At 40.3% G+C, this 27303-nt stretch overlaps 1 protein-coding gene across 2 annotated transcripts; it reads right to left on the bottom strand.

Moving 5' to 3' along the window:
• LOC117939241 (multidrug resistance-associated protein 4-like) lies at positions 1-25444 on the bottom strand. 2 transcript variants are annotated; one of them, XM_034864396.1, is made up of 31 exons: positions 25175-25444; positions 24380-24490; positions 21010-21130; positions 20438-20662; positions 19951-20040; positions 19005-19168; positions 17971-18096; positions 16662-16911; positions 14394-14501; positions 13939-14028; positions 13580-13771; positions 12984-13078; positions 11743-11829; positions 10860-10956; positions 10046-10237; positions 8549-8686; positions 7230-7267; positions 7014-7114; positions 6773-6919; positions 6423-6502; positions 5590-5740; positions 5361-5480; positions 5171-5281; positions 4863-4963; positions 3410-3601; positions 3152-3307; positions 1996-2085; positions 1732-1904; positions 1019-1124; positions 606-740; positions 1-511 (listed from the first exon to the last, which is right to left on the bottom strand). In XM_034864396.1, exons 1-31 carry the CDS (start codon positions 25243-25245, stop codon positions 422-424), a joined length of 3948 nt encoding a protein of 1315 aa, XP_034720287.1. In that variant the 5' UTR covers positions 25246-25444; the 3' UTR covers positions 1-421. The 2 variants fall into 2 exon arrangements, with proteins under 2 accessions (XP_034720287.1, XP_034720289.1); XM_034864398.1 differs by lacking the exon at positions 14394-14501.
• Between the last annotated feature and the right edge of the window lie 1859 nt (positions 25445-27303).

Raw genomic sequence — 27303 nt, 5'->3', positions numbered from 1 at the left:
AAAGGCAGCTTTGGCTAAATCTACACGCTATCATTGATTGAATTAGTGTTTGTATAAACATAAAATAAGGCACAATTTTGTAAGGATTATGCAGCCATTTGAAAACAATTTCTCCAAGGCATTGGTGTACTGAGCAGCGGATAACATAAGATAAATATGAAGCATTGAAAATAAATAGTGATTCCAACAGTTTCACAGCAGTGATCTCCAAGCTCTCTCGGCTTGAAGAAAACAGCATGTTGTGCGTATATTTGGCTCAGCCATTCACGGCCCCCCGCTGAGCCTCCTGTCTCAGCAGATGGGGTGGATGAGGCCCTTCTTTCGGCCTGTGCGCGGTCACCAGAGGCTGGAGGGGCGCAGTACGGGCCCAGGCACTTTCTCAAGTCTTGTTGCACAGTAGCGCGTCAGAGCCCCCCGGAGCTCACAGAGCCGTCTCAAAGATAACCAGGTTACCGTCTGCTGTTACGGCATGTCCGTTTGCTATGCTAGGATGGCTTCTGTTGTTGTAAACCTGAAGAAATGTTTTTTTCAAAGTTAGATTCACTTAAGATAAAAATGTTCATGTTTTAAAATGCATCTAAAGAAAGTAAGAGGGTAAAACTCACCTGTTTAGCTGCTTCTAGTAGAGCTGCTGCCTCCTGCTTGCCAGTCTGCTGCACCATTTTATAAAAGATGCCATCTGGATCTTGAAGCAGGGTATAAGGCTCATCATAGGCATGAATTTTCCCTGCATCTAGAACCTAGAGACACAAATACTTTTCAGCAAATATAAAATAGCGGTTTGTGTGACAATTCCCGTTTCCAGTCTTTATGCTGAACTTATTGACTTGCGGCTCTAGGTCCATATTTAATGTGGAAGCAGCTGTTGCTTTTCTACCTGTATTTATTTCTGTTGTACTGCTGAAACAATGGAATTTATCCACCAGGGATCAACAGTTGCAAACATCTTGAGTGTAAACCCACCGCTTTAAAAATGTGAAAGTACTCTCCACTAGAATCTACGAGTAAGACAACTCACCAGTATTCTGTCGCTGTCTATGATGGTGTTGAGGCGATGAGCGATGGTGAGTACTGTGCAGTCTCTGAACTTGTCCCGTATGGTTTTCTGGATCAGTTCGTCCGTCCTGCAGAGACAAGGCACATGCATTAAAGATAGGGATGCATTTTTTTGTCTATGCTATCTAATAACTTTAAACACACTCTTTGACTTCCTATACTATGATTTATCATTTTTTTCAAGATACTATACCAGGATTTGTTTGGAATCACTTTGTCAAACAGTTGTGAAAAGTCATAGTATGTCATACTTTAATATGACTTTTGTATAATGTTTTTGACATACTACTTGTTTTTTTAGATAGTTTAACATACTATAGTATGACTTATTGGTACACTATACCAAATGAAAGGTTAGAGAGAGCAGAAGCTGGCATCAGTTCACTTGTCCAAGTAGCTCAGTGTCACTGCGCGGATCAGCTTTTAAAAATATTACAATAAGATCACAGATTGTGTACTGTAACTTATTTTTTACAGTCTAGACAAAAGTAGTATCAGGTCTTGTCACAGCCCAAACAATAATCTATTCTCTCTCCTTTAAACCCAGATATGGACTGTCAGCGTGTTATTAAAGTTCATTGTTGTCCCCGAGGCCGGCAGCAAGAACTTCTGCTGGGGTACGGCCGGGGGCGATGGGGTGCTCTCTGCAAATGAGGAGAGTTCTGTCAGCAGTACCTGGGGTCCACGTTGGCTGTGGCCTCGTCGATGACGAGGATGCGGTTCTCCCTGAGGATGGCTCTGGCCAGACACACCAGCTGCCTCTGGCCAACGCTGAAGTTGGAGCCCGATTCAGCCAGAACCGTCTCCAACTTCCCCGGCAGCTCCTCCACCACAGACTTCAGCTGCACCTGCAGGGAACACAGAGTGAGTTTTTGCCTGACTCACGCAACAACATGAGCTAGAACCTCCACTTTTGGAGTGTGCTGATTGGATACTAGCCTCCTCCAGAGCCTTCCATAGGTCTTCATCACTGTGCTGGTTGAAAGGGTCCAAGTTCTTCCTCATGGAGCCTGTAAACAGCACTGGGTCCTGGAAAACAAAAAGTAAACTTTAAGCAGCCATGACACCATCAGGGTCAGTAGCACTAGTGTTGAAGAAGAAGAAGAAGTCACTTGTTATGTGAAGCGGTAGCTTCATCAGAAAGAAAGCAGTATTGTATCTTTTCCCTTTGTCTGAATACCCGCTTCTATTATGTGATGTGCGTACCTTCCTGTCCAATTCAAGACACTGGCACTTGCCTACAGTGCTGTGCATGGCTCGGACCCATCAGGACAGGGTCAAACCGTCCACTAAGCTGTGCTTCTGCCCATTGGCTTGCTACTTCCTCATTAGTACCACTCATCAAAGTCATGGCTGATTTGCCACAATAGGCCTTTTCCCCCCAGCAGACCGAGGGGTTTACTGACCTTGATGTCCTTAATGACAGCCACCACTCTGTTTTGACACACACCCGGGTTAGCAAAATACAGATTCACTAAACTCAAGACAGTTTCTCAGGACTTTTCATAATAGATCAAATACCTCAAGATTACGATGTCAGACTGAATAGCAGCTGTCATTTCAATGTGTCAATACATTTTTATTGAACACAAGTATCGGACTTTGTTTTGCCAGTAGCCAGTATTTTAGGACTTGGATTAGAGCCCAAACCACTTGTGAGTGAGTGAGAGAGACAGTGTATATACATCTGTCTCTGTGTTTTGAATTGTTTAAATGGCATTGTGAATTAAGTGCTTACTGCAGCCAAAAAAAATTATGGTATTATAAGTCTCTGCAGCAGAGGGTTAATTTTCCATGTTTGACCCATGAAACACTTCTGTTCGTATTAGTGGGAGTCTTTGTAGGTCCTTCTAACCTGACATGACCAAGCATCCTACAATATTTAACAAGACTTTCTGCTTGGTTGGGGGATTTTCTGCTACTAAACTAAGCAAACAAAACTGACATTTTGATCCTTTAACTTCCTTCAGTCAGTCAGTCATACACTGTTTCCCCTCTGCTATCCGCCTGGGCGACAACTGTCACTGGCCTTCCATTAGCATGTTTTCTGGTTAAAGTGCTCTGTGGATGTGTCAGATGGTCAGCTGATGTTTACCTGAGGAATGATTGAGATCTTCTGGCGCAGGTCGTGGAGGCCAATATCAGAGGTCAGAACACCATCGATGTAGATCTTCCCTTGAGGCTCGGCCAGGCGGAAGAGAGCCGAGACCAGAGAGCTTTTCCCAGCACCTGTTCTACCCACAATACCAATCTGACACAAAAAAAGGCAGAATTTGATTTAATAATATCAGTTTAAGGTTTAACATGGTGATGAATGAGCAGTATTCTTTCCTCTGAAGAGAAAGATTCTGACCTTCTCTTTGGGTCGGAACATGGCTTTCAGACTCTGCAGCACTAACGGTCCATCGCTGCTGTAGGAGAAGCTGACCTGGTCAAAGGTCACCAGGCCTTTGCTGGGCCAATCAGGAGGAGGCCGCTTCTGGGTTTCCCAGGGGGCCTCACTCTCCAGTTCAGTGTACTCCACCACTCTCTCGACCGAGGTCATCTGAAGACAGTTGAGATTAGGGCTGACTGAGCAATTAATCAAATTTAGACCGACATTGCAATGTAATACAATAGATTTAAAAAAAAAAAAAAAAGATATTTTTTTTAAATGACAAACCCCATCTCTAATATTATTTTACGTAACACCTTTAATTGAACTAAATAAAAAGCAACATTGAAAAAGAAGGAGTTACATTTTAAAGAGTATTTTTCTACTGGTACTCAGCAAAAAAAAAAAAAAGAATCTCTTGTGTCTTTTAAGATGCAGCCTTTCACAATGTGTTACCAGTAACAAAACACGATACTGCGCAGCCCTAGCGCAGACGGCTGTTGGCTGATCAGAGCAGAGAACAAGTGGTAGTAAATGAACAGCATGTTTTAGTTTGACCATGAATAATGCTGAAGCTCATCAAGACCCAGGTAAAGTCCCCTTGTCTTGCTTCCCAACTGCTGGGTAGAGTGAAGATGGTTAGCCCTCACAGCAAGCACCAGCTTCAGCCCTGGAGGCTGAATGAAGGCTCCCCTGTGCTTCCTGACCAGTTTTGGAAGCTTCAGCTTCTGTGGTCTTTATTTCAAGTGGCCCTCGCTTTTTGACTTCCCCATCGGAACAGTGTTATAAGGGGTAGTGGTGGAAAACTTCCCCTATTTAATTGGACAACCCTTCAAGACACCGATACATCGTTAGCAGTTGTGGATGGCGATTACAAAAACAGACGCAACAAGTCTGTTGCCGGACTCTGGGCAACAGGATGACCAGAGATGGCCGCCGGCTGGTTTGAGGTGGCTCTCATCTCGGAAAACCTTATTTGGAATGGCTTGAAGTTTTGTAGTTAGCTGTGTTTTGACTGTAAAAGCTGATCTGTGCAAGCCGATTTATGGATGGAATTTGAAATTAAATTACAAAAAATGAAAAGTAAGCGGGGGTAGGACTAGAAACATTTACTTCTTTCTACCCCTTTTTAAACATGAACAATATCGTTTGAGTTGAATATATCTTGCTGATGATGTTGTTGGTTTTTCCTTTTAGAGCTTATAAGCTGTGTTTGTCTTTTTATTTTTTAACATGTTTAATAAATTTACTATAATAAATAATTGCACCTTTGGTTTCTATTGTTGACATTACTGTTACTAACTGGAGATGAGGCTTGAAGTTAAAAGTTGTAATGACATCTGGATAGGAAAGTGAACTAAATGAATAAAATAATCCTATATTTTAGCTTTGAATACACGTAAAAAAAAGAAAGAAAAAATGAAGATCTTACCATGTTCTCCAGTTCTGTACTCTGCCTGACGCCCCATTGGAACATGCCCATCAGTGTAACAGAGTAAGTCAGAGCCAGACCAACGGAGCCAGCGTCCAGCTCTAACAGGACCAGGAAAAAGACATGTCATACTTTATTGAAATAGAAGATGCATTGTATTTTATTTATTTCATTTTTGGAGCATGACATGAAGGTGGAGTGGGGGGGGGGGAGATGTCATTCAGCAAAGGCTGCAGGAAAACTATATATGGGCGCACACTCTACCAGGTAAGCTAACCAGATGCTCAACGATTGAGAACCGTCCTTACGGTCTCTTAGCAGCAGGCAGCCAAAGGCGGCGACAATAACAAAGATGGCGCAGAGACCGTCAAGACGGACAGCAAACCAGCGGGAGGTGGTCAGGAACAGGAACCAGGCCGCTGTTCGGGGAGAAAAAAAATAATGTTATTGACCCAGGACTACCAGAGCTCCAAAATGCTTCATATTAAGATTGAGAACCTGAGTGCAGGTCCTGATGGGCATCAAAGGCTTGCTGGAACCTCTCCTCGGCTCCAAATGCTCTGATGGTCCATAGGCCCTGAAGAGATGACGACAGGTGGGAGAACACTGGACTCCGAGCTGCGGGAAAGATTAAAAATGGTTGTTGCCCCTTGATTCAATACATTTCACACGAAAGTGCCCCGCCTTCATACTGTACATGATATAGATAGCATTTTGAGACACTCACTTGTGGCCTCCAGGCGTTTGATGTTTCTGGAGGTCTGCAGGAAGTAGCGACGTAGGAAGACGAAGACGAGGAGGAGGGGGATAACAGGGATGAGGATCCAGGGGATCACCGACACTGACACGGCAATTGTCCCGACAATCTGCAGGAACACCTACTCAGAGAAAAAACACAAAAAATACTTAAATTCTGAAGTTGGCTTAATAACGGATTACTGTTTGATGTGGATTTCAGCTGATTAATCAATGCAGTTTAGAGCAGACACATCTGACCTCCCAGCTGAGCAACAGGACAAAGTCAAACCTAGTGATGGTATTAACTCACACTAACAATTGAATTACAATAGCATTTTAACACAACACTACTGTATAGAATTCTCTTGCTGCACCAACAGGCTGAAAAGATTCAGCTGTTCTTTTTGGTTTCATTTCAGACACGGATTTTTTAACACTGCTTCAAGGATAGGCGTCAGCCCCATAAGTGTGCCTTGCAGCTTTATTCAGACATGACATATACAGAAAATGAAAATGCCACACTGCTTTTGAAAAGGAGACACCAGTGCAGTGTGCGTTCAAAACATGCCCGTTTAGAATGGGCAGACTGTTTGGCCTGGAGTAGTGCTGCTCTGGGCTTTCTTGAGAACTGCTCATCAACTTTCCCGTGTTTCCTTGGGTCCTGAGCAATACACCTGCCATGACATGGTTTCTTCACATACCCAAGTCATGGGTACTCACAGCAACAAAAGGTAGTCTGACTGATGATTATTGGGTTGGTGTGTCAGCGCCTTTAGCATACAGGTTCTCATGACCTGACATTACTGTGACATCTCTCCTTACCTGAATAAAGTCAGCAAAAGTCCACGGCAACAAAGAATCCAGCTGGCCAATATCCTTTGAAAACCTGTTTAAGACTCTTCCTGAGGTGAGACAGGAGAAATTACCTTACAATGGAAATATTAACTAGAGAAAACATAATATTTCCAATTTAAAAAATGTTATTCCTCCTATAGACAACTTTAGCATGGGTTGATAAACTTATGAGCACCACTGCATATAAAATATGTTGTTTTTAGATAAAGAAATATTACATATAGCACCTTGGAAGTCATTATGCAATAATTCAACTAATGCCCAAAATAGTTTAGATATATGCTTAGTTTTGAGGTAATGTTTAATATTTTGCGTACCAATAGGGTTGACGTCAAAGAAGTGCACAGGTGTTTTGAGTATGGAGTTGAACATGCGGTTGTGCAGGGTCTGTGCAGACTTCACCAATACGCTGAACAGGATAATGTTCCTGATGAAGCCAAAAAAGATGACGGCTGCAGTCAAACCTGTAAAAACAAGCAGCAGAATGTTCTCCTTTAAACTACTGAAATACAATACATACAGTGCAGCTTTATATGACAACACGTGTTGTCAGATTACCTCCAAAAACACCCAGGTAGAAATCTGTGTTCAGCTCTGCAGTGATGTTTTGCCCGTTTTGGATGATGGTGCCGTTAGTCAGCTTATCTTGCTTGTCAGCCCTGATCAATCAAAACGTTACAAAAATAAAGTCAAACAAAAGCATAGACCTCAGAGGAATATACCAATATTGGGGATACGTGTATTTTTGTTCTTTTCAATGATTTTTATTCTTACCAGTGAGCCAGCCACCAGTCCTGCATGATGTATGCTACCTAGACAATTAAATAGTGGGCAATAGGTTAGTGTTTGTCTAAATCTCAAGAGGAGATGGCCAATTCTTTATGTACATTCAATGATTTATACCATGTGAAAAGGACGCAAATTCTTCTTCACAATATTCACTGAGCTAACATGTGAAAAGTTAAATTTACATTTCCTCAAGGCGCTGGGAAACGTATGTGTCAGTGCATACCAGACACTTTTCTCCGCAGCTCTCCCTCTTCCCTCCGAGTGTGCGTGTCCCTGCTGTTGTATATTGCTCCAGTCACATTGTACGTGTGCTCGCCGCTAGGTTGCATCCTATTCCCAAAATATTATTTGTGCCTGCCGCCAGGCTCAGTGCACATTAGGCATGACTTTCTACGTTCACGTGACATCTGCATCCGGCGTTTACATCGGACGTGTAGTACATGTGACATTGTGTACACTGTAGGATACAAAGCGATTCCAGTAGCCATTTGGTGGTGAAGATGTTTCTGTCTTTGAACCACAAGAGCCTTGGTACTTGCCCTGGTTGTAAGGAGAATACGGAGGAAGGCAGCAGCAAGAAGGGTTTGGGTGCACGAGACCCTCAGGTCCAGAGAGCAGTTGCAAGAATTCCGGCTGGGGAAGGAGCTCCGCTTTCACTGGGACCGGTTCCAGGAGTAATTTTGGCTCAGCAGAGAGCAGAGGATCCGGCCTACGATTTCACGGATGGGTTATGAATGGTTTTCATTTCTAAATAAAACGTTTCATTTCAACACATGTTTACATACATGAGTAAAAGGACTGCAGTCGGGTATAATAAAGTTAAGCTACGAGACTAAGTTCATTCATTCTTTGGAATACACTTGAAGCAAGGTAAACTTTAACCGTGGCATGCGCAAGAGCGGCTAAGCGGAAAAATGCTGCTCGCACTTCTACCTCAGCGCTTTGCTCAGGCCAGTTCTTGGACATGCAAGCGATTGACAATGGGTTTCATAGCGCAGCCTCTTGTGCGTACAATGGGAATAGCCCCTGACTGTCCGTGTCTTTCTGCATGCCTGATCACCTGTCTCGCTCTAGACACAGCTGAGAGGTCAAGACGGCCAAAACCTGGGTGTTTTATTTAGAATTTCCAGCTGCACTGTGGCCTTCCTGTCTTGGCTTTACCTGCAGTGACACATTTGCTCATGGAAGAAATAGAGGAGGGCCACCGAAAAAATTGTATGCGTGGCCACTCCGCTCTTGATTGCAGCTGATATCAACTAACAGATTGGATAACCATAATTATAATAGCTCTGCAAGCTGCGTACCTGTGCCAGAATGCTGACCACTATGCCAACCAGCAGAACAACAATGCTGGCTCCAGCTCTCAGGTATTTGACATACAGACTCAATCCAATGGTTCCCTCAGCACGACTCTCCTCTGGTACGGTCTGCACCTGCTCTGCCTGTAAAGGACAAACGCAACCACAGTGCACAGTTTGATAGATTATAAACCACACAGAAAGTCTAAAGAAGGACCAACTGACACTATTAGGAATGACTATTTAACAATATATATAAAACTGTAACAGACATGATGAAGCTGGGTAGAGAGCAAAACAAAAAATACAAAAAAAAACTGGCATGTCTAAGGAAAGATTTCAATTTATCGCATGGGTGTGGTAGTAATTTTGCCGGTCAGTGTATGTGTAGCATAAAATAAGGCATGTATATTAAAACAGGGTAAAAGAGAAATATTAATTGAATCTTTATATTTTTGGTCAAGAAAAATGCTGCAGTGCCCGAATTGTCTCAAGCGTTTAATGCTCACCCACCAGGCAGAAGAACGATTTGTTCACAAGTACAAACTGGGGTGCCCCTGTGGTGTCATTTGGGAGTGTTTTTGCTGTCGACATTGTGGAGGTTTGTTTCTAACCTGTGCCTCCTGTTTGCAGGTCACTAATTAGAGCAACTCAGCACACCTGGGCCCAGTGTGCTAAAGTTTCTTTTTGGTCGAATTTGATTTAATAATGTATTGCTAAACATTTAACATGCTGTTGTTGCCCTCTGTTTTGACCATCTGAGCCAGGTCATGATTAAACCCAGATAACACAAAAAGCAACATTGTGGAACGTAGCAAACTCGCTCTGGCTCATTTGTATTTCTTTAAACCAAAAACAACGATCTTGGTTGGCTCTAAGTATGAAGTAAACCTGCTTCAGATTTTGAAATTTAAAAAGCTATCTAATTTGTAGCACTTAATATTTATGCATTGTAATCTTATATCTGAATTTTTTGGATCTGAATATTACTCTTCAAATTTTTAACCCATTTTCACTTTACTTTTCCAAAAGTTCATACATTCAGGATAAATTACGTACAATTGTACGTAAAAAAAATCCATATACAAAATTCAGGTGCAAAATACTTTTCTTAAAATTACTAATCTATTTTAAACTTGCTCAAATTCAACATGCCTAATTCAGCTGCAAAATGTAATGTTTAAAATTCAGTGTTCACATCCAAAAAGCAATCAACTCTAGAATCTAGATCGAGTGTTTGCCATTAAAACCGCACTTTTACAATTTTGTCTGCTATTTTAATCACTAAATAATTTTTGCGAGAAATCAACTGCGCAGAGTTTGAATATGGGCAGTTATAGGAAAGCTGATGGCAAAGTTGAAATTCTAATGATCTAAAAATACTACAAGCCATTAAAAATTGATCAGCACTCCCCTCCAATGAGAAATTAAGGCAACAAGTTTAATCTTTTGACACTTGCCGTTTGCGATTTAAACAAACCTAAAGGGAAATTGTATACAAACCGGTAGCTGGTCTCCATCTTTGATTGAGGGCACAGACGAGGTCTGTGAGATCATAGAGTTCTGGGACAGAGTTCTGCTCCTGGCGACAATGTCTGGAGGGGGCTGTTTCTCTTCCTCCTCCTTCAGTAGGGAGGTGAAGTCCACTCCAGACCGCTGCAGCTCTGTATACGTCCCCTTTGCCACCATGTGACCCTGACATGTGCAGACATAAGTTAGGATACGCTGCGACTGTGTTTACCATGCCACTGCCAACGCATAAACACTATCTCATCATGTATAAACACACTTTAACAAGGTTATGGTTAATACATTCTATTATACAAAGATGCTGGTGCTGAGCTCTAAATACATTAACAGTCTCAAAGCTGCTAGTGACCTCAGCAGGCGGTAATGTTAATGTTGCATCATTTTGCTCTTTTACAAACACACCAAGTAGTGTTATTGTAATTCTTAATTAAATGAATTTGTATAAACTCAATACAGTAGATTTGCAGCCATGATGCACATCACACTCATACACCAAAGAGAAACTTAAATCACCAAATTCTTTCAGATTAGCATTTTAAGAACTTTTAGATAATGCCAAACTGACTCATACAATGGATCAATGACTTAATTTTTAGCGTAGAGATAATCAACAATGGAGGAATGCCATAATTTCTCTTAAACACATAGTGTAAGTCCACAAGAGTTTTTTTACATGAGGCCCAGTGTTGAAGAGTAAGAAAAATGTGTATTGTTTGGACTGAGAAGTTGAATCTCTTATGTGTAAATACTGTACATATACATCATTTCATTCTGTACAGGCACCAACCTCCTTGAGGACAACAATCTGGTCGGCTACTTGCAGGTACTGCAGCTGGTGAGTGACCAGGATACGAGGCTTGTTCTTCAGCAGGCCACAGATACACCTGATACATGGACATACAGTTAAGATTGTGTCAGGTTTTATTATGAACGAATCTACTGTATGTAAATTGCAGCAGCAGTCTGTTAGGATTAAACTAGATTTACCGTGTTTCTAGTTTGTTTTGTTACTGTGAGCGGAATTGTTTTATCCAAGCGGAAATTATCTAACAGGAAGAGTGGGGCCAATTTCAATTGTCTGCCTGACACTAGCAGCACCGCACCTCTTCCTGCCTCAGCCTTAGTTCTGGCCTTTCAAACATTGAAACACCGTTGAGATGCACTTTGCGGCAACATGGTCCAAATAACAACCTAAATCAATCAACTCATGGAGGAGATATTTATCACTCGGTATAAACTATATAGGGGAGAAAAAGCTACAATATATAACAATGCAGATACCTTCACAGCCCTCTATTTACAGGAACCTTCCGCTGCTAAGATTTAATGCTGAAGGCTTACGCTTCAGCTTTGAAGCTCTCCAGGAACACTCCAGTACCTTCCTGTTTGGTAGAACAAATAAATCCCCCATGCTGTGGTGTAACAGTACATGAGACCTTAACAGACTTGTCTCTAGCGTTCAACCACTGACAAGAAGAACAGTTTGTCTACGAGTACAAACCCACTCTGAGCTGTGAGACCTTAACCTGCTGTTCTAATATGTGCATATGAGAGCATGTGGATGTATGACAGGGACACAAACACACAGAATTGACAAACTGGATGGATCATTTATGGTCAGAGGGAGAATTTGTGCCTGAAACACTCCATGTAACGTTAAGATCACTCACTGTTCAAACAGGTGTCTTCCAACCTCAGCATCCACAGCACTCAAAGGGTCATCCAGCAGGTAGATGTCTGCATCCAGATACACAGCCCTGAGAACGCAACATTTTGTTAGCACCTACTGTCAGACAGCATGTATCTTCCACGCCATGTGGAAAGTTTTAGTCACTGGTTTTCATGCTTGTTGCCTTCAAAGACAAGGTCAAATTTTCTAGTCTCTTGGACTGCAACATGTCAGTTGTCATTCAGTGTCATGCATTTTGGCTATTCTTCGATCCATTCGAATGGTAGTTGACCATTTTTTCCTTTGGACGCCATTTCAAGGCATTTGAAATCCTTTTGGCTGAGCAGTCACATTTTTTGCACTTCTTCGTGTTTTCCCCTCTCAAATCAATTTCTTAATCAAAGTCCACCGTTCGTCAGAGCAATGTCTTGAACTACCCATTTTGTGGAGTAGTTCAGTGTGAAATGCACTATAACCAGCATGCACGTTTGCTTCCTTCCTTCAATTTGGCCTAATTGACACCTGTTTCTTCACAGACTCAATCAGCTCACTAATTGAACACAACACTGCTATCATTTTGAACATGCCCCTTTCAATTACAGGTTCAATTACACAGAATGAGCAGCACATTGGGTCTGTTTTTCTATGACTCTTACTAGGAAATTATTTGCCAAGTAGAAATAGCACTTCTTCCCACAAAAATGACTTATGAGGTTAGTGATGTATGACTGCTGTTATTTTGAACACAACTGTATATATGCTCATTTTGATTCTAGAATGATTTTGGTCACTTAAAAAAAAAACTTATTAGGCAGCTCATTAGGCAGCCTACCAGACAGAAGGCTGTGGGAAATGAAGGTGATTTTGAGCCAACCAAACCAGGATGGAGGTCATCTAACCCACCAGCTCTCTCACCCATGCAGAGACAGGGAAACTGCAGCACCTTTAGCCAGCAAATGCATGCAAAGCTTCTCTTTTCACTACCTTCTCTTTTCACTACCTAAATGACAACAATACCCCATTTGATGTTGAAAAAAAGTGCTTATGCATTACCTAAACTTTTGATCACAACTTGGTTTACAGTGTGTCTCACGTTCTTTAGTAATTTATTCTTAAATTAAATGTGTTTACTGTATACAGTCGTTTTTAATAACACGCTTTTCTAGGAATGACAATTTGTCTAACCATATACAGTAAAAGCCGTCTCGTTTCTTTGTTATAATAATTTAAATGTCCTTCGACCTGGCAAGGTTGACACGAGCTTTCTGTCCCCCGCTGAGTGTGGCTCCTCTGTCCCCGATTATAGTCAGGTCTCCATCTGGGAGCAGCTCTATGTCCTGCACAAACATAACAGGATACAGTAAATAATGGAACTCAACCAAACAATCAACCACAGGAGTGATCAAAGATTTTTGTATGTATTCACAAAGGTGTGTAAAATGTGATGTGTTCACATCCCACAGGGAAGGATCAAAGGTAAGGTGACAGAAAATGAGGGGAGTCAGAAAGAGAGCATTAACCAAAGATGCATAAACCACATGGTCAGCACCCTAAAGCTGTAGGCCAGCAGGGCGCCCCGATACAGTGATCTCTGAGGTAGCATGGACAACAAGACTCTTCCTGCTCTCCAGCCTGCCTACTGTACTCACTGTACACATTTTTCAATTCAGAAATGAAACAAAAGTCTTAAACCCATTTGGACCCTTAAACAGATTTTACTTGCCGTAATCCTTCCTCATGTTCAATTTGTTGTGATTAAAAAATGAATTGTTATTTGTGTTTCCCTCTTGTCTTGACTTTTCCATGTAATCTAAAGTAATAACTGAAATCCCTCTCACCCTCTTTAGAGCACAGGCTCGAATGACTCTCTCATACTTCTGGGTGTCAAGCTCTCTTCCAAACAGGATGTTACTGCGAATGGTTCCGGGGAACACACAGGGCTGCTGGGCAGCATAGGTCAGCTGACCTTTGACTTTCAGCACCCCCTTTTCATGGGGCAGCTCTCGCAGGATGGTGCTCAGCAGGGATGACTGGAAGGACATACAGGCACAAAGAAAGGTAAGACATAAGCTGCTGATAAGTTGAGAAAAGATTTACACAAACTACCTGAACTGATCCAGCTAAGCAGTGACTGACTACTACAAGTCAGAATTCTAGCTGCCTCCTGGCAACAAAATGATGACGTAAGATATCTGACCTTTCCAGCTCCCACTGGTCCAATTACAGCCAACAGCTGACTTGAGTTCAGAGTGAAGGAGACGTTCTGCAGAGATGGAGCATCCAGACTCTGCAGGGGTAAAATATATATTTACACATTACAACATGAATTCATTTTTCCTTTTCCTCCCTGAGGCTATTTTGCAGAGGCACCGTTGCTCCAGCATAGTGCTTCTCAAGAGGATTTTGATTGATCGTGTGGACTAGCCAGACCCTTCACAGCAGCAGCGTGGAAGTAACGTTAGGTCTGGCAATGCAAGACTAATATGTATGTAATTTTGTCATATTAGCAGTGTGTTGAGGTTCTACAAAGTGCTAATGTTGTAGGAGCAAGTGGGTGATGAAATGTGAAAGAAAATTCTTGGATTTGCTTAATCTACTGTACTGGCTCAGGGCATTCCTAGTGTGTATACTAGTGAGCACAAGATATCTGACCTTGTCCCAGTAGCAGACTAGGTCCTTGATCTCCAAGAAGGCGTCTTTCTTCTCATCCTGTGGCAGTGCAGCTGGGCCTTTTGTAATCTCATCCAGCATTAAGAACTCCTACACCGTAAAAAAAACAAAAAACATTGACAAATGTATCAGTAAAATTCCTTCCATTATTGCTTAAGTGGAGCTACAGGCACTAGTACAGTGTTTGTCACTAGGTTCTCGCGTGTGTCAACCTGAGCGCCACCTAAGGCCAAATCTTACAAAAAACTAAATAAATTGAAATGGGTTTTATGCGGTTTAATTCTTCCCCTTTCAAAAACACGTGTACAAATGTTCCAGTCTGTTTATGCCTGGTTGTATGTGTGGTTTCTATAATGGAAGTACCGATGAGTTTTCAGACCACGCACAAGTAATTACATTTGAGTACTTGCCGATACAAAGTACCGAAATGACTACGTAAAATAATTTGCAAGGCAAGATAAGGCACCTTTATTTGTAGAGCACATTTCTACTACAAGGCAATTCAAATTGCTTTACCTAACACATTAAAGAGCAGTTAAAACAATTACAAAACAGCTAAAATAGAATAAAACATATCAAATACAAGTTCAACATTACAGTTCATTGTAGAACTGAACAATTACTTAAAAGAAGGTAAGAGACTCTCTGGGGACCCAAAGCTGACTTGTCCCAGAGGTCTAGAGCAGTATGCCTTCAGAAGATCACATGTATTTTTGGCTCTACATTGGTCTGTGCTTTATAAACCAACAAAAAGATTTTTGAAATCAATTCTTTGAAGGACAGGAAGCAAATGTAAAGACCACAACACTGGAGTAATGTGATCTACTTCTTTGGTCTTAGTGAGGACTCGAGCAGCAGCGTTCTCAATTAGTTGCAACTGTCTTTTCTTTTTTTTTTTTAGGGGGACCTGTTTTGATCCAATATGAGATGTAGACAGGCTGCTGACAGGTCTGCCATCATCAGTAATGCGGGTCTTACCTCTGAGAGCTTTCCATTAGTAACAGCATCACAGAGTTCTTATCAGGGTTAAGAGGGAAATCCCTTTGGAGTGACTCTGTAACGAGGCAACGGGAATAACAGATGAACTCCACCATGTCTATCAGTGGGCCGGAGAAACGCCATTGAGCCGTAAGCAGGAACACCACTTGGTCTTCCAACACTAATTTGTAACGTTGGAACCTTTTCTACAATAGTCCTCACTAGTGTTACGTGCCATGTAAGCGATCGAGGTATGTTTTAAGTGGAGTCTTTTGCTACAGTGGTCGGGTAAATCATTGTGTAGTGTTTCATAACTGCCGGTTTAGCAGGTTAAAAACTACATTTCAAGCTAACCATATCTTTATGAGACAAATAAAAAGAAGAGAGATAGTGGCTTTACAGAGCTGAACCTTCAAAACAATGCACGTGAGAGCCGCAACGATAAGAGATAAGCAGCTTGAACTGGGATATCAGCAAAAGAACCAGATGCTGCCAGAACAGCGTATCTCAGATTATCTGACTGCTTTTTTGAAAGTAAGACCAGATAAGACCTTTAAGACTATGCTAACTCAGACAAGTTTATCAAGTTAAAGTTGTCTAAGACAAATAGAAAGTGTTTAATTTAAAATAGAAGCTTATGACCTGTATCAATCTTTTATTGTCATCGCAATATCAACTATACACATTGTGGAAAGACTTTTTGTGTTCGATGAAACAAAATATCAGTAGAAAACTGCACTTTAAATGTAAATGCCATTCTTTTTTAGTGGTGCCTTTTACATTAAATTCAATTTTTGAATTTGTTCAGTATTTCCTTTCATTTGTTATAAATTCAACAACCATTTTGTTGTATTTTAGCACAATACTGAAAGCAGCAAAAAAGTCAGAACTGAGGATACTTTAATATGCGTTTGTTTATATATATATATATATATATATATATATATATATATAGTTATGTAATGTCAAGATATTCAACAACATTATTGCCTGTCACATATTTTCCTCGTATTGTGCAGCCCTAACCTTAAACAACAACTGACGCTATGCCAGGCCTATCTGAAGTCCAAGCAACTCATGTCTATTGACTTGCATTTTTCACCCTCCAATAAAAAATGTGTATCACATTTCTAACATAATAAGAATTTTGGGTGGTGGGCATTTGCATCCATCTTAAAAAGGGTAAAAAATGAATACCGCTGTTATATATTTCAATACTAAACCACACGTTTAGTTTTATAAACTAAAATTGGAATATTAAAAGCAGCGTACCTGAATCCTGCGGACGCTAACACGGCTCTCAAACAGCTTCTCGATGGCACTTGGGAAGAAGAGCGTGACGGTGAGTCGCACAGAAGTGTACAGCGAGACCGTCACAAACACACGGCTGGCCGTGATGGTATTTCCCAGGAGGACATAGAGGGTGAAAGTGACGAAGAGGATGATCTTGCTGGCACAGTAGAAGGAGGCCATGTTAAGGCCTCGTAGGTAGGAGCTGTTCATAATCTTGTCGATCTCCTTCCTAAGAGAACACAGAGTTCTAACTATCACATGGACTGGCATAAAGATTCACTTTTACCAAGCGTTATGAATGGATGGTACCCTTAAAATTTCCTCATAATATCATAGAGGTAAATGGTCAAATCTATCAGAAGCACATGACTTTAATCAGAATTCACATTAATCTTTGAATGATACTTTTGATCCAGATTACATCAGTTAGGGATGATACTGACATACTGCATTATATAGACATTTAGTTGTTGTTGTTACATTGTGAATAAATGAATGGTAAGTTTGCTGCAGCCACTTGTCTGCCGTTTTTTGGCCATGGTTTTGAGCCCACATGCGATGGACTGGAGTGTATGATACAAAAACTTCTTTTAATCATGAAGTCAATTGTTACTGTCCACTTAACGCCGATGTGCTCCATAAGTCTTGTGTATAAAAACTGTGTCGTCAGTGTGTTGCATTTCAAATTAACTAAAAATTGGTCATGGGTCACATTTCACTCCTATGTCCACACTTGGAACAATTACAGGTTTTCCTTTGCTCCTTAACAAAATATACAGCTGTGCTGTACATGTAAGCAAATGTCAGCAGTGTGGACCGGTGTCTGTCTCTCCCTTTATGATGCATGAGAGTGGCGGGGTTGTGCGTACAGTGTAAGAAGCAAGAGCACAAACATAGTTATTACCTATAGTAGTATTTAGCAACCCATTTTAAATTTGATTTGATCTTGAATTTCCCGTACCTTTGATTTAGGAAGCAGAAGTAAACCTGTGCTTTACTTTATTTTATTTATAACACTTTATGCAGTGGATGTTGTGAATTTGGGACTTGACTTCTATCGCTGGTCGTTGTCCACTATAACGTAATATAAACAATAAATGTAAAATTTTAATGTCAATATTCAGTAAGTTATGAAAGTAACACTGGAGTATGACATATTCTATGAACACTAAACTAAGAGAAGACTACTTTATAAATTAGACAGATTTCATTTGTGAGGCAATGCCTCCCTAAAGGTTGATCAAAAAATATCCTTAACTTGAAGAAAGATTCCATTTATGTTTTTTACCTTCTGACCTCAGTGACCAGAGCAGCGAAGGGTTTCTCCCAGGCGTACATCTTAATGATCCTCATTCCAGACACCACCTCGTTCATTGTGCGGATTCTTTCGTCAGTGAGAATAGCAGTCTTACTCCTGTGCAGAAAAGTCAAAAATGTAAGATTAAATACTGCAGAAATATTGTTTAACACAAAGAAACTATGTTGAAGACTTTCAAAATGAGTTTGTATGCTACTGCAGGACACACTAATTCCTTTAATTTGGAACATCATTTTCGACAAAGTTACAATTGCAGCAAACCGCTACTTCTACTGAGAGCTATTTTAAGTCAATTGAAATCAGATTTGAAAATTGTGACAAAATACCTATAAACACCATTTTACTTGACAACCCGTCCATTCTTCCCTTTGTGACTTTTGAATTGAAGTTTGACTTTCATGTTGCGTGGATACGCAAGCAGTTCCACGGAAGGGGACTGCTTGTGTCTACAACAATGCACGCAACATCGTGGCTGTAGCTGGACGTGGCTGGGGGACAGATGTACGAGGCACCACGGGTCAACTAGGACTCGTCGCCTGCTGGTCATAACGGTTAATAAGGGTCAGCAATCAGCCAGATAAGAAAGTCTAAATTAGTACCCCTTATCTTTCACACAATTCACAAATGTGTTTGATGGTTTGTTTTAGTTGGTTGAGTTGCTTATCATCCTGTCATCTCTCCGCCTCTGTTTTATAAGGTATTTGATTAAGATCATATTTTTTGTGGCTTTTATTGTTTCATAAAGCAGCTGGAGAAAGACAGGAAATGAGGGAAGGGAGAGAGGAGAGGACATGCAGCAGTTTTCCTGGGAGTTTTCAGCTCGTTTTGGTGGAGACCTTTGTTCACAGTGAAACCTGCCAAATCTCTTCTTAGTCATCTTTAATTGCAGAACAAGACTGCACAACAGAGCTAAATAATCAAATAATTATCATCGAACATGGTTGCGACGTTTGATTAAAAATTGCAAATTGTTCTGCATAATTTTGAGAGGGTGTGTGTTTTACCTGAACTTAGAAAAGAGCCTTCCAAACATGGTTTGCGTGGGCATCAGGAACATGAGAATCACCATCCCCGCTAAGCATGATGGGCCGATCTCCGCCCACAACAGTCCTACCACCGCCGCAGCCTGGAGGGGCCCGACCCACAGAAAGTGCAGGAAGATAGTCACCTGTGCAAGGGAACTTACTATAAATGAGATCCAACACCATCAAAAACTAATTCTAAAACGCACAGTGATCAAGATGCATGTGTACTCCAAACATTCAGCACTGGGCAGTTTGTACAGGTGGGGTACAGTCATTCAAGTTACTTTTAAAATACTTCAAATCAAACCAGCGTGAGAGCATGACATAGTGTAATTAAGAGTCCAATGCTAAGAAACCATTCACAGCAGGCTCTGACCGACTGATTAAAACGAAACTGGACACTCTAATGAGACAAAGTGGGTTTGGTGCCAAAAGCCTAAGAGCATAATCAAGACAGAGTCTCACGCTAGGAGAAATTTGTGTTTCTCTGGGTGAATACACTCGAGGCAGTGCTGTCGTGAGACACTGTAACCACACACATGAAATATGTTAAACCCATTAAACCAAATTACCCTGCAGCTATAATCATGCCAGAACTCAAATGCTACAAGTGGTGTCTTGCAAAATTGGGTCAAACATGCATTCCTCACCAGACTACACTCCCATTTTTTTTTTTTATACATAACATGATCCAGTTTTTTATCTATGTAGAATCAACATCATCCAGGTGGTAGGATGTCTAAAATGATTGGGTCCTGGGCCAAATAGAAAGTGAAGGACGCGGCAGCAGGTGGAAGTGAAGATACAGCTCATGTTTCACTAGAATGCTGAGCTAAATGCAGCCAAACACTCACCATGAGTGTATTATCAAAAGAAAGTGTTGGATTCCACTTTTTCCTCTCTAAAAACCTTAAATTTCACGTACATCATCAAACTTGTTGACATCATTGGATAGGAGGTTGACAATCTGGCCTGTGGTTGTTTTTCCCATGGCTGAACTGCTGAGACGCAGAGCCTAGGAAAAGACAGTGAAGGAGTATCAATTGCAAACACTTACATATCAAATATTAAAAACACTGTCCATTCCATCAGTGCTAAATGCTACACAGATCTGCAAATGATCACATTTAATTTTTCTCAATGACCACATTAAGTAACTCTTGTACATTATGTGGATAAGGGGCCGAGGTATAAAATGTTGTTTCAGGGCTTTTTCTGGTAGGCTAGGCTGGTAGAGCTTGTGCTCCACGTTCAGAGGCTCAGTCCTCGCTGCAACGGCCATGGATTTGATTATGATTTGTGGTCATTTCCCCTTTCTCTCCCCTTTCATGTCTATGCTATTCTCTCAAATAAAAGGCCTAAAATTCCCCAAAAAATCTTAAAAAGAACAAACAAGTTGTCCTCCTACTAACCTTTTTGTAGATCATGTGACACATGGCCACTCTGATCTTCATGCCCGTTCTCTGGACGTGGAAGAAGTAGAGGTGATGGGTCAAAGCCAGGCTGAGGGTGCACATAGACAAGCCAGCTGCATAGCCAAGAGTCTCGTAAAGGGCTGTCATGTTATCTGGGTCATAATTCTCAAAGTACTGAATCATCTTCCCCAAGATGACCGGCTGGATCACTTTAATGACCTCCTGATATGCAGGGAAGGAGAGGAGGAAGGGTGAGCACCCTGACAGACTGATTTACAAGGGTCTGAAATGAACAATTAAACCACAGCATGTTCTGATCAAAATCTGTTGAGCGGCGCTTTCCAAGAATAGAGCTCAGATTTTTAATATTTGTTACATTTGTATCTGACAAACCAATGTAATAATGCTGAACATTGGAACATGTAGTTTTATACCTTGTCTGTTTTTTTTAGAGCCTGTACAATTTGATTTAAATTGCTTTCACAAAACTAAGTTTCTCATCTACAACCACTTGGGAGCCAAACATTATACACACTTCTCACCTAATTCTCAAAGCCCAAAACACTTACTTCAATGAGGGTAAAGAGTCCCAGCAGTCCGTATGGTTTCCAGTAGCATTTAATGATGCCTTTGGCAAGGCTAGGTGTCCGCAGCTCCTTTGTAGCCGTATGAATCTGATGATCCCAGCATCTGCCATATGAAGGTGCTATGTTATTTGATGTTTTTTTTCCATTGTGTAATAAGACGAGCCTTGCATCAAGATGAGTCAGGACTCGTATGTTAGGCAGAAATCATTTATGCATAATCAAAAAGACCCAAAGTTGCAGGGACTTCTTATTTCTGGGAATGACTTGACTGCGTTTTCACTCCGACTAAAGACCTGTGAAGATTAGGCAAATTAGTCCATGGACATAAGAAAAAGCAATATAACAGGAGAAGGGCTGTTAGTCGCAGTGGTGAAGTACAATAATAAAAATAAAAAGGAAAACTGTCTTATAAAATTGTGGGAGATGGGTTAACTACTACAATTATTTTGCAAATTTATTTTAAAATGCTTGAAAAACAGGAGGAGATAAACCTTTTGGGGACATTTTGCCACTAGGTTTGAATTTTTCACAGGATAATTATTGTTACAGTATTGTCTCAAACATAGCTGAACCATGTCATGTGATACAATACTATACATTCTGTATCAGGGGATTCACATTCTAGACACTACCACTGTATCTCTATACCTGTTAACAATTTAGCCACAATTTAGCACACTGACCATCCACAGTCCAGCCACATCCAGGTTTTAACCCAGTCTAGTTCCCCTACAGCAGGAATCTGTCCGCCAGCGCCCTGATTTATCATGACTGTTTAAACATTCAAAACATTGTTTCTTTTGCATCCAAGCACATCCAATTTCTTACAAAAAGGTTTCCTAAATTGACATTACATCACATCAGTGTAATGTTTAAGCTTTACGAATTACGATTACTTTATAAGGCAAGTCACAAGGAGGAGAATCATAAGGATAGGTACAACAGTGTAGACATAACGTCCTTATTACAGGCAATAAAGTAATGAGACTTTATTCTAACATGTGTTGCTTGTAAAAAAAAAAGAAAGAATTAAGCGTGCAGTACGGTATTCTTGCTAGAAAACAGAACATGAAACAACCAAGTAAACAAAAGCCGTTTGTAAAATTTTAAAACTGGGTCCGGTGTAGTCCATATTCCTAGACTAAATAAAAAAAATTATAAAGAGAGACCAAAAAGCCTACTTTTCCCTATATTGGGAGGACCCAACCAGTGCGTCTTTGGCAGCCTTGGAGTTTACTTTGGATAATGTCTGGAAGAGGAACGGAGTGTTTCTGGTGTCAAAGTTTGTGTTTGTTACTGTAAGCAGCCTGCACATTAGAATTGCAAAGATTAATCCATAAACTATTAACTTTTGATCTGTTTTTAAAAGTCTAGATTCTCTTGATTCCACATTCTTAAAGGTGAATATATTCTAGTTTCTTCACTCCTCTGTGACAGTAAACTGAATATCTTTTAGCTATGGACAAAACAAGACATTTGAGGACGACAATGTCATCTTGGGCTTTGGAAATCACTGATCAACTTTTTTGTTGTTGCATTTTCTGACATTTCATAAACCAAACAACTATTCAGTTAATCAAGAAAATAAACGACAGATGAATTGACTCAGAAAATAAGTTGCGGCCCTACTGCACATGTTATAGGCTTTACAAAACAGTTACATTTATACATGCAATTATTAACCTGGTGTCTTCCTGTTGTCCATCATTTAAAAAGTTAAACATTACAACCTGAACTGTGTTCTGCACTCTTGTTTCACACAAATAGGAGCAGCAAATAGTGGTACATTCAGCAGAAGATACAACAGGCAGTGCCGTACCCTGCCCAAAGGTTATTTAGAACAGGCATTGTGAGAAACACCCTAAGACAGGGATATTCAATGTTTTTTAAGCCAAGGATCTTTATCGTATCTGAGAGAGAGGGATGTAGCAGGGGAAACCCAATACATATTTTATAAAATAAAGTTGCATATTTAACTGGGCCTAATATAAAAGCCTAAAGCATTCATACATACCTTTTTAGCGCATAGAAAACTAAGCTATGCAAATAATTGTTTTTATAAATCATATTTTACTGTTAAACATGTGAAACAGTGAATCCTTGGGATGAACTGTATCTGGATCTTAAATACCTTACATATAGGCCAGTAAGCCTATCAATATTAAGTCTTCTTTTCACAAATAGCCTGATTTATATTTGCCAATAATACATTGTCTTCTATTAAATTATTTTTTTGCAAGTTAGAGAGGGAGTTTCTCTGCAACGTTTGACGTGCCTGTCTCACATAGATGTGCAAAGTATTTTTCTGTACTTGAAAAAAAACTTTACAAAAAATTAACAATGCAACTGTAACTCTGAGGACCCCGTAGGGTCCCCGGATCCCATGTTGAAGATCTCTGCCCTAGGAGAATCATTATATATCCAAACCAACTAGGTAACAGCCTTTTCTCCCTGTGGAGGTTGGTTAGAACGTACCAGATATACCAGGCCAGCACTGACAGGCTCAGGAGGATCTAAGAATAATAGTGAGATAACTGATATCTTTAGATATATAATATCAAATATATATTCGAGGTGATCCATTGCTTTATAAATGTGTTGGTCAATTTGGTTTTTACTAATGAAAGTGGCTGTTCTGCCAACAACAGCAAGGATGTTCTGTGAATTGAAAGGAATTTGTGGTGAAGGCCCACCTCATACTATTGACAGCTATTCAAGATATCCACTGAGAATAATACATCATTTGTTTCCTGATACATACAATATGACAGTCTGTTTAATCTTAGAGCACTGCTCTCCTCTAACATTGGCTTTAATATCTACAGCAACAGCTTGTTTTGTCAGACTGATAATTCAAGATTTTTATAAATAAATTGTGTACTACCACAAGTAGCTCTCAAAGAGTCCTACTGAGCACAAGCATTTTATTGTACTTATGACAATACATGTAAACACATGACAACACATGTGAACATGAACTTGGGATATCTCTAAGTTAAATTTGAGTCGACATGCTGCACTTTGATATCTACAACTGCATTTTGACTTGTAATATACTTATAGATCAAAAACACTGATTTAGATATATGAAGTTGCAATGAATTAAGCTTTCTTTCAACCGTGAGCATTTAAAACTAAAGTGGGAGTACCTTAAATCTAAGATATCTGGTTTCAGACTTCTGAAATTCTTGATACCATGAATTCGGGCAATTAAATTGCAATTGAAAATGTAATTTTGTTTTATTAAATATCTATGATGGGACTCTTGCAATTGAATTGTAAACAACACTTAGTGTATCGTGGTAGTTGTTCAGATGCTGAAAGAGGATTTGGAAGGTCTCGCTCTATATACCTCTGCAGATCTTGTCCCAGTTTCTCCGACCTGTCCTCTGTGAGCACCTCGTACATGTCATCTTCCTCCAGCTTGCGTTTGCGTCCAGTGCGAAACAAAGGATTGAGCCACCTGACACAGAAATGATCAGAGGATATGAAGTTTGACAGAGATGAGCACAGCGGATCATTCAGGATTTTATTCAGATGCTCCACTCTGCATGGTAGTGTTAGAGCATAAATAGCCATATAACATGCACTTGTCAGATGTATTCATGTGAGCAAATGGTGTCACTTTAAGCTCTTAAAGCGTGGTGAACCGATATTCTATGATATGATGTGGAGGTAAACAAATAAAACGGTTAAACGGCTTTAATCAGAGGTACATGATGTCAAAAGCAAGCGCTGCTGTCGGTGTATTTGATAGACAGTTGGAAGTGACATATGAGCAACTTTCCCATTGGACTTGAGAAACGTTGAGAGGAGCAGATGATTAACAGGTAACCATCATTGCATAAACATGCAAGGAATTACATCATGAGGTGTTTCGGACCAACTTTCAAATATTTAAGTGACACAAGAAACAACTTTCTTTCCACTAAACGTAAAAGCGTGGTAAACTCAGTCACATTTGATTTTAACGAGCGAGAGTAACACTTCTGGTTTCGGTGGGCTTTCAGTTAAAAGTTACCCAGTTATACATTTTTGAGAAGAAACGTGTTGCATTTGAATCTTGTCACGCGGGGAAACATTTTTAAATTCCCCGCTAAGGGTAACGCTAACAGCGGTTACCACCCGAGATGTTTAGTCGACTTACCAGAAAAATATCTTGGACAAAATGCTCGCCGTCGCTGCCGGGTTAGTCTTATTTTTGCTCACTTTTTCCATGATAACCCACACTCACGCCGTAGTTTCCTTTCAACTTTTCAACTTCTGAAACGCTGCTTCAGGCTATGTTGCGTAATTTTGACTTACACTAATGCACACAAATCACATTCTGTCGCTGCCGGCAGGCACAAGGTGCCTTGGGTGCTATGGTTAGGTGCTAGCATAGCAGCAGTAAAAGAAAGACATTATAAAAGGCACTGTGAATGGCTCCGCCCGGAGATTTTGATTGGCTGAAAACACTTACCGTCCCACGCAATTGGCTTTGTTTCTTGCTCTGCTTTTACACGATTGGCTTAAAATATTGACAGCGCATATGGTTGACTGTGGATCACAACTAAACCTACCGGTAATTATATTTTTTAGGGAAAAATTTAGACAGTTGGATTTGCTGTCGAAATCGGGTTAAATCATGGAGTTACTGGTTACATCAACAGTCACAATATATGCAATCATGTGGAAGCCTTGTGAAGATATAGAAGTAAAGTATTTATGATATGGACAGATCTCTATTACAGAAGGAGTCAAATTGGATCTATTCCTATTACCTGTGTATGTATAGATTTGTAATTTAGGTTTGACATTTTGTCTACTAGTTTACTAGTACTAGTACTATGGTTAGGGTTGCTTTTTCTTGGTTTCCATTTATATACTATGTGTCTTTATTACATTATTGGTATGGCTATATTTTAGTAAATGTATGGTGTTATGTCTGTTTTGAAGCTGCTGTGACAGTGTAATTTCCTGCAAAGGATTAATAAAAGGATCCATCTATCTACATTGTTTACATGTATTTCTCTATGATATTTGTTTGTATATTTCGTTTATACACTCTTGTAGGTGTTCTGACTATCTAATGGTATCACATGGCTCTTATACTAATGACATTTCACATGCTGTTGGTCTTCACAACATTCTTTGTAGATGTTTTTATTCAACATATTTGGATATGATATTTTCCATGTTCCTCTTGAAAGTGTGTTTACTATTTCATGGGATCATTAAGCTCTTTATTACATTTCACACAATCTGTTCCTTGTGTACTTTGTGGCTATAAATGTTCTGGACATATTCTTTTTTTATGCTACCTGGGCAAAAAGGGTCTCATAACTATAAAACATTTTTTTTACCTGGTCACCAGTGCCATTCAGAAATGTGCTGTTGAGACACCGTTTTCAAATTCAAAGGTGCAGTAGTACTAATCAGTTCTATGGTGTCCAAGTAAAATTCCAGTTGGGGGTGTGGTCTGTGGCAATCTTATCAGAATGACTTGGCAGAATCTCTGGCCATGTGGTAACTAACGGCATAACATTTCTCCTTTTAAGATTTTTAGTTCGATTGCTCTCTGTCTCTCGCTGTTTTTCTGGTCCCTCAAACAAACATACAGCGATACGTTATGTACACACATGGTGGATGGCCTATAAATAAAGAACCGGCTATGGATGACAGATGCTCTTTGACACACTGCAGGTGTTTCCTGCACTGAAAGAAAAGACCTGGCTGGGAGAGAGTAGAGAACACATCCCTCCTCTTCTCTCAGAACTAAACTCCCTTTACCCTCCTTTTCCCATTACAATGGTCAAGGAAATGTTCAGTCACGAGGAAATCCATTTACAAGATAAACTATTATCCTAACTCCAACAATCTAATGATAACAGACTGGTGTGTCCCTGGCCCTCACACCGCACGTGTTGTCCTCCTATTGATGTTTAACAAGCACCGACTAGGGTAAGGGCTGAAAGAGAAAAGCCAGCAGGAGATTATTACAAGCAGCTGAACTCCTATAACATTCATCTGCTGGAGATCAACACTCTTTCTCAGGCGTCTGATAGGCCTATTATTTTCCCCTCACATATTCCCAGGTTTTCTCCCTTCAATGAGCACTAAGGAAGAAGTGCTCACTTTGTTTCATTTTAATCTAAATTTAAAAACAGAAGTATGCAGCACGTCTTATTGTTTTGATTCAGATGGAATAAATGGTCATAATTACTGTGTGAAAACAGTAATTCAATCATCAGTAAACGTAAATGCAAAACAGTATGTACAATTCAACTTTTACGA

The sequence above is a fragment of the Etheostoma cragini genome, chromosome 24, assembly GCF_013103735.1.
Source record: "Etheostoma cragini isolate CJK2018 chromosome 24, CSU_Ecrag_1.0, whole genome shotgun sequence".
Classification (NCBI taxonomy): domain Eukaryota; kingdom Metazoa; phylum Chordata; class Actinopteri; order Perciformes; family Percidae; genus Etheostoma; species Etheostoma cragini.
Note: the sequence above shows the minus strand (reverse complement) of the source record. Positions and strands in the feature narration are given on the sequence as shown.